The 7,624-nt window shown below is 46.1% G+C and overlaps 2 protein-coding genes across 2 annotated transcripts; both read right to left on the reverse strand.

Annotated features, from left to right (window-relative positions):
• Positions 1-201: 201 nt before the first annotated feature.
• LOC135101641 (triosephosphate isomerase-like) lies at positions 202-2,477 on the reverse strand. Its single transcript, XM_064005909.1, has 4 exons — positions 2,288-2,477; positions 1,983-2,074; positions 1,708-1,869; positions 202-1,591 (listed from the first exon to the last, which is right to left on the reverse strand). The coding sequence occupies exons 1-4, from the start codon at positions 2,400-2,402 to the stop codon at positions 1,097-1,099; spliced, it is 864 nt and encodes a 287-aa protein (XP_063861979.1). The 5' UTR covers positions 2,403-2,477; the 3' UTR covers positions 202-1,096.
• A 3,529-nt stretch (positions 2,478-6,006) lies between these two features.
• On the reverse strand, positions 6,007-7,408 carry LOC135101642 (triosephosphate isomerase-like). Its single transcript, XM_064005910.1, has 4 exons — positions 7,201-7,408; positions 6,987-7,078; positions 6,712-6,873; positions 6,007-6,595 (listed from the first exon to the last, which is right to left on the reverse strand). The coding sequence occupies exons 1-4, from the start codon at positions 7,313-7,315 to the stop codon at positions 6,155-6,157; spliced, it is 810 nt and encodes a 269-aa protein (XP_063861980.1). The 5' UTR covers positions 7,316-7,408; the 3' UTR covers positions 6,007-6,154.
• Between the last annotated feature and the right edge of the window lie 216 nt (positions 7,409-7,624).

Below are 7,624 nucleotides of genomic sequence, written 5' to 3' on the forward strand. Positions count from 1 at the left end.
ACTTCGTATACTGGTCTAGGATTTTTCTATAATAGGTGTAAGGAAGGAAATTAAATGACGACTTCATGGAGATGTTTTCTTTATATTTCGAGGTAATGATAACCTTCAAGGAAATACGTAGAAATAATCTTTTACAAGGGACTACGTATACTAGTCAAGGTTTCTCCATAATAGGTGTAAATAAGGATATGAAATGACGGCTTCATATGTTTTTTTATATTTCGTGAGAGAGAGAGAGAGAGAGAGAGAGAGAGAGAGAGAGAGAGAGAGAGAGAGAGAGAGAGAGAGAGAGAGAGAGAGAGAGAGAGAGAGAGAGCTTTCATGTGTCACATTTACATGCATTAACACACCATAGTCGTAAAATTATTATTCATGAATATTGGCATATGGATATATCATATTAGTAGCTGCTTACATATTCTATGCAAAAACAGAGAAAGTTGCTGAATGAAAATGCTTTACTCAGTTGGAAATAAAAAACTGGAATGGAAAGTGCGCACACTGATGTTCACTTGCTAACAAGAGCCTCTATTGGAGGGCACTTTATCGGCGGAAATTAGGTTTGCTAAATAGTTTGGTCACCAGGAAGTGCCGAACACTCTGAGACACCCCCGCCGCTATTCCTATTCATCGTCTATACAGTGAAGAGTGGCAGTGATGCGGGCGGTACAGGCGATACTGGCGCTGAGCTGCAGCCTTTAGGTTTTTCAAATATTTATTGTGAGCAGGAATCATGTTACACACACACACACACACACACACACACATACCGCGTAGTGTACTGGTTAGCACGCTCAGCTCATAACAGAGAAGGCCCAAAGTCGAGTCCCGGTCTCGGCGAGGCAAATATGCGAGCCTCTTAATGTGTAGTCCCTGTTCACCTAGCAACAAGCAGGTATACGGGATGCAGTCCGAGGGCTTGTGACCTCGCTATTCCGGTGTGTGGTGTGTGAGTGGGTCTCAGCCCTATCCAAAGACAAGTCAGTACGAGCTCTGGGTTCTTTCCGTAGGGGAACGACTGTATGGGTGACCATCAGACGACCGTAGGTGAATGACACACACAAACACACACACACACACACACATACACGTAACCCTAGAGACGCCGAGTGTCCAAAGAAAGTTGTGTAAATCGTGTCTCTCTGATGTTGGTGATAAGCTGACTGGTGGCTTGAAGACGTTTTTGTCCTGCCCACAATCTTGAACACGAAACCCGCGACGCTTTTAAGATGTTCACGATGTCCGGCTTGAGCGCGGCGCTGCCGACCAGGAACCCGTCCACGTCCCTCAGCCGCGCCAGCTCCTCACAGTTACCAGAGGACACCGATCCTGCGTAGATGAGGCGCGTGCTGTCGGCGACATCGTTGCTAACGTTTTGCCGCAGCCACTCCCGGATCATGGCCATGGTCTCCTGCACCTGGGCCGGCGTGGCCAGCACCCCCGTGTTGCTGGCCCACAGCGCCTCGAAGGCCACCACCACGCGGGACCAGTCGGAGATGGATGCCGCCAGGGACTCCATCTGTGCGGCCAGAACCTGCTGTGTGAGGCCCTCATCGCGGTCCGCCTTCGTCTCGCACACACACGCCACAATCTGCAACACCCTCCGTCTTAGTCCTCCCGCCCACCTTCCTCCCTCTATTATTGACCACCCACTCCTTCGTGTCGTCATTAGGATCTGCCTTTGACGCCTCTCGCCCAACCACCTACCTTGAGTCCTGCTTTCTGGGCGTGGGCCACCTTCTGGCCGATCAACTCGTCACACTCCTGGAACAACATCCGCCTCTCGGGATGGCCCAGTATCACCCACTCGCACCCGCAGTCCTGGATCATGGCTGGCGAGATCTCGCCGCTGAAGTTCCCTTTCGCCTCCTGCCGCACACAACAACACAAGTCATCAGTATCCTGACAGTGTCGCCACACGCAGGAGGCATCACGCAACACACTCACTGACCTCCATGTCAGCCCGACAACCACACACTCACCTTGAAGCAGTTCTGCGCCGCCACGCCGATGGTGGGCGGCAGCTGTTGGCGGGCGTACTCCAGGTAGCAAGATGGACACCCAACCACCACCTCTGTATACAAGTAAGAAAAGCGATGAGTACTTAACTATCGTACTTTCTCTAATCACTTGAATGAAGTAAAATCAAACTGGAAATGTGACTGATTTGCCATCGAGTGTTTATATATTTCATCTCTTCAACCAGAAAGTTAGCCTCGTAAGATAGACCGTTTATATGGGTCATGGACAATACAGGCATACAACGGTGGGCACCTAGCATTCCTACCTGTGTTGGGAAAAATGGTCGCAGTATTTAGGATGCTCGAGAGTTTGTCAATATCTTCCTTCAGTGTGTTCATCTTCCAGTTCCCCACCACCGTGAAGGTCCTCGGGGCTGTCATGGCGCTTCAGGAGTCCAGACAGCGGTGGTAGTGTTTCCCGTGTGTCTTCCTGCCGCGTTGTGTGAGCGTCAGCGTGTTGCGCGGGGTATTTGTCCCACCGCCTGAAAATTCAAGGCTACGGCACTTCATTCGGGTGAAATGTAATCGATTTTCCTTTTTTTTTTTTTTTTTATCTTTTTAATGTTACGTTTATATGACTTGATAAGTGAGATATACGTGTTCCGTGTGTGTGTACGTGCGTGTGTGTGTGTGTGAATGAGACAGAGAGAGAGAGAGAGAGAGAGAGAGAGAGAGAGAGAGAGAGAGAGAGAGAGAGAGAGAGAGAGAGAGAGTCTTTCTCAGAGAATACTATTTTCCTGAGGGATATATGTCAAATAAAGCCATCTTCCCTGGCGATCTTTGAAACCTAACTCAAGATGTTCACATTAGTCAGCGTCACTCCATTCCTGTCATTTCCTTCCTTTGCTATCACGACGCGGATGTGTCAAAACGTTTGTGGTTCTGGGGCGCAGGTTGCTGCATGATTAATGTAAGAATGTTTTAATTTTTAAAATTTTATTTATTTATTTATTTATTTTTTGTAAATGTGTATCACTGGGAGGAACGCCAATGGGAAACCAATGGTGGTCTTTGAAATTATTCCTTTTGAAAATCTGAAGTGATATCTTGAACATACCATCCTAAGGACTCGTGTCTCAAATCAGAGAGAGAGAGAGAGAGAGAGAGAGAGAGAGAGAGAGAGAGAGAGAGAGAGAGAGAGAGAGAGAGAGAGAGAGAGAGAGAGAGAGAGATAGTGTGGACAACAGGAAATTACGTGGTCTTCATGAAATAAAACTTAAAAACTTCATGAAATAAAACTTATGTACAGCCTATACAACAATTAGACACCACGTGAATTCATCTGTATGGTGACAAATGACAAGTGTAAGACTGCTGCTCTGACTGCTGCTGACCTGACTGCTGCTCTGGCGGTCAAGCACATAGCCGTCTTTTACGAGCACAAGCAAGAATACTTGTTAGCAAAAATAATTACTAGAAGAGCAAAGCTAATGATGCAAGACTTTTCGCCACAAAAATAGAATTATAGAAGTAAGGCGAATAATATTACACAAGAAAGATGAAATGGGAAATAGACGCCGCGCCTGTTAGCCGTTGTAGAAGCCGTGAGTTGTCAAGAGAAAACGCAACGTTGTTCTCTGCTCATTACTCAGGTGATGTGAATTACTGAATTGTTAGCTAGAGGCGCGCCACACACACACACACACACACACACACACACACACACACACACACACATACTTCCTTTATAGTTCTGGTAACAATGAGTTTAGATAATGTAATCTTCAAAAAAAATAAAAAAAAAAAAAAAAAATAAATAAATAAATAAAAATATAAAAAAATAAAATAAAAATAAATTAATCTCTGAGTGCAAGTAAGATATCATTATTTGAAGTTCACATCCTGGTAAATAACCTCGAATTTCTTCCACTGATATGGTTGTTTTTTGTTAACACTCAACATTGCAAAAAAAAAAAAAAAAAAGATGCATGGGCACGAAGAGGGAATAGATTAATTTTACTTTATATTTTATGGCTACAGAATTACATAACATATTGTAGTGCAAAAGTGTGACAAAATTAAGGTAATTACTGGAAAAAAAAGGTTTAGAAGTGAAAGGGCTAAATTCCCCGCATATGAAGCATTTAATCTTATCTATGACATTTTCATTTCTTTATTTCTTTATCTACGTGTGAGGGAGACTGGCCAAACACACACACACACACACACACACACACACACACACACAGATAACCGGTTAAAGAGTCAAAGAAAGAGTCAAAAGAAATCGGACAATTTAGTTTCCAGAAGTGGCTTGGTACTTTTAAAACAGCTCAAATCGTAGGGAAAAAAAGAAAGAAAAAAAAAAGATCGAGCATTTCAGAGTTTACCAGTGAAAAGGATGAAGGACAGAAGATACTGGTTAACACTCGTATTAGACCCGTAACAGGAACATCATTACAGCATAAGGTGAGGCAGCGCAAAATAGTACATACTGAGGCAAACAGTCATGCGCGTCTTGGTCTGCCGGGCGGCACTCGAGGCTGGACTCTTGACAGTAATTAGGGAAACAAACCACATGCCCTCGGCTGCTGATGTAGAGGAATGCAGCGTGACAGTATTCAGGTAGCGTCGACTCGACACTTGAAGGCCTGTATCGTGGTGGATCGGCGCAGTGATGGGGAGGGGTTAGGTGGTGAGGCAGAGAGAGAGAGAGAGAGAGAGAGAGTACTACATATTTCTCACACTTAGCAGGAATGAAAAAGAAAAAGGGAAAATTGAAAAAGAAACCCTTTAAGAAACTCTTTCTGCTTCCTCAGGACACTGATGACGTCACTCCCTCACATCTCGTCATCACCAAAACTTCCCAAACAATCGCCGAGCAGGAAATTAAGTGTTTAGTGTTCTTAATTCCTAACCCCCAAACACACACACACACATACACACACACACACTTACGCACACGCACACGCATACGTACACGCACACACACACATAAGCACAGTTAATAAATTGAGAACATTAAAATTTAAATTTTGAGGGTTTTGCCACCCGTCACTCACCAGCCAGCCTGGTAACCAGCCATCTCTTTCTCACAAGTATTCCCTCCCTCCTTCACCAGTCAGAGGAAGGGAATCCACATTGTCCTGCAACTCAGCTGTTAATTACAAGGATTTCTGTGTATCTTTTACATCTTATTCATTACTTATCTTATTCATTACTCAGTTCCTTTCTGTTTATTTATTTATTTATTTATTTATTTATTTATTTTGTGTGTGTGTGTGTGTGTGTGTGTGTTCCTAATGAAATGATGGTCAGACACTCCATAAAAGTTTCTCGGTGGGTGCATGAGGGAAGCGGCCAGGAACGCATCCTCATTCATCCTATGTTATTTATAAACGCATCCTCATTCACCCTATGTTATTTATAATGAATTCGGTATACAATAGTTCACTTCACGATTACGTTGTTCCGAACGTAACATAATCGTATAGCGAGGAACAGTGTACTTACTAACGGATTTTAATTTACTGAGAGAAAATTTTTAGAAAAGATGTCTTTGCGCTGAGGATTAAAATACGAGACGGATTCGGATATTTATGCGAATACACGATATTTTCAAACCTTTCCGAGATTTCCCGTCAAGACTCTCCATGATTTCCTTCTGTAGGGATTCCCGCCAGTTATGGGATAGCGGAGATAATGGGTTCTCTCTCTCCGAGTGTGTTCTGGTTCATGCATTTGTAATTCAGCCAAGTTTAGGGAATTTTTGTGGTGCGTCTTTTAGCGACACTCTCCTTTCTGAGGCAGGAACAATCGTCACTTGTACATACCATAACTAGGATTGTTGATTATGAAAGGGAGTAATTTATTAAATTATTAATTGCATGATAAGGATAATTCTCTCTCTCTCTCTCTCTCTCTCTCTCTCTCTCTCTCTCTCTCTCTCTCTCTCTCTCTCTCTCTCTCTCTCAGTAAACCTTGCTGGGTGGTATAGTTGTTCATAATGTTATTGCGTAAACTAATTCGCAAAGAAAATAGAAAAAATATATTACCATTTATTTATCTTCGTCATATACAGAATGAATTATTAGTATAAATGAGTCTATAATAAATTTGCTGCATAAGCAACGATTACACCAAAATAGATACATGATAAATATACAAGAGGCTCTACATCAGAGCTGGCTCGCTCAGACGCTGATCGCCTCCCGGCCTCCATCAGAGAAGTAAGAGATCAGCCTGGACACGTGGGAACCGCCAGCGTTGATGATGTCCACGATGTCCGGCTTGAGCGCGGCGCTGCCGACCAGGAACCCGTCCACGTCCCTCAGCCGCGCCAGCTCCTCACAGTTACCAGAGGACACCGATCCTGCGTAGATGAGGCGCGTGCTGTCGGCGACATCGTTGCTCACGTTCTGCCGCAGCCACTCCCGGATCATGGCCATGGCCTCCTGCACCTGGGCCGGCGTGGCCAGCACCCCCGTGTTGCTGGCCCACAGCGCCTCGAAGGCCACCACCACGCGGGACCAGTCGGAGATGGATGCCGCCAGGGACTCCATCTGTGCGGCCAGAACCTGCTGTGTGAGGCCCTCATCGCGGTCTGCCTTCGTCTCGCACACACACGCCACAATCTGCAACAGCCTCCGTCTTAGTCCTCCCGCCCACCTTCCTCCCTCTGTTATTGACCACCCACTCCTTCGTGTCGTCATTAGGATCCGCCTTTGACGCCTCTCGCTCAACCACCTACCTTGAGTCCTGCTTTCTGGGCGTGGGCCACCTTCTGGCCGATCAACTCGTCACACTCCTGGAACAACGTCCGCCTCTCGGGATGGCCCAGTATCACCCACTCGCACCCGCAGTCCTGGATCATGGCTGGCGAGATCTCGCCGCTGAAGTTCCCTTTCGCCTCCTGCCGCACACAACAACACAAGTCATCAGTATCCTGACGGTGTCGCCACACGCAGGAGGCATCACGCAACACACTCACTGACCTCCATGTCAGCCCGACAACCACACACTCACCTTGAAGCAGTTCTGCGCCGCCACGCCGATGGTGGGCGGCAGCTGTTGGCGGGCGTACTCCAGGTAGCACGACGGACACCCAACCACCACCTCTGTTGGGGCGAGACAACCAGTGCAACAGTCAGTCTTAACACCAAAGCTTGTCATTATATATCAGCCGCATTGATACAGTACACGTATTCACTGTGTTGCTGACAGTGTAAAGGGAACTGACCTGTGTGTTTGGAGAGGGAAGCAGCGGTCATCATCTTAACAATGCCGTCGATGCGCGCCTTGTCAACGTTCATCTTCCAGTTGCCGATCACGAAAAATCTCTTGGAGCCAACCATTTTGAGTGCAAAGGGAGAGGCGTTGCGACTGTCTGTTGTTGTGGCGAGGCCAAAGGTGGCTGAGAGTGTGTGGCTGTCCTGGTGCGGCGGTCGTTTTATATCAGTACGCCTTCAGGATGTAAAGGTTGCCACCAGTTTCCTTGCCGAAAAACTGTCTTCCGCCCGTGATGAATGAAAGGTATATGTTGAGCCAATGACGCAGGGACTAATTTTCCTTCCCGTACCGGTGTAAGGAAGTGATAATTATCGTTTTGAGAAACAAAACCGCTGTCGGCGTGCTGGCAGTCATAAGATGGTGTCAGTAGCCGT

This window comes from Scylla paramamosain, chromosome 6 (assembly GCF_035594125.1).
Source record: "Scylla paramamosain isolate STU-SP2022 chromosome 6, ASM3559412v1, whole genome shotgun sequence".
NCBI lineage: Eukaryota > Metazoa > Arthropoda > Malacostraca > Decapoda > Portunidae > Scylla > Scylla paramamosain.

Bases quoted from the DNA above. Each gene is read 5' to 3' on its own strand.
- LOC135101641 (XM_064005909.1), bottom strand. From the start codon at position 2,402: ATGACAGCCCCGAGGACCTTCACGGTGGTGGGGAACTGGAAGATGAAC. The intron at 2,075-2,287 runs GTAGGAATGCTA...ACTTGTATACAG, and splicing joins GACCATTTTTCCCAACACAG to AGGTGGTGGTTGGGTGTCCA. The intron at 1,870-1,982 runs GTGAGTGTGTGG...TGTGTGCGGCAG, and splicing joins CGGCGCAGAACTGCTTCAAG to GAGGCGAAAGGGAACTTCAG.
- LOC135101642 (XM_064005910.1), bottom strand. From the start codon at position 7,315: ATGGTTGGCTCCAAGAGATTTTTCGTGATCGGCAACTGGAAGATGAAC. The intron at 7,079-7,200 runs GTCAGTTCCCTT...TCGCCCCAACAG, and splicing joins TTCCCTCTCCAAACACACAG to AGGTGGTGGTTGGGTGTCCG. The intron at 6,596-6,711 runs GTAGGTGGTTGA...AGGCTGTTGCAG, and splicing joins CCCAGAAAGCAGGACTCAAG to ATTGTGGCGTGTGTGTGCGA.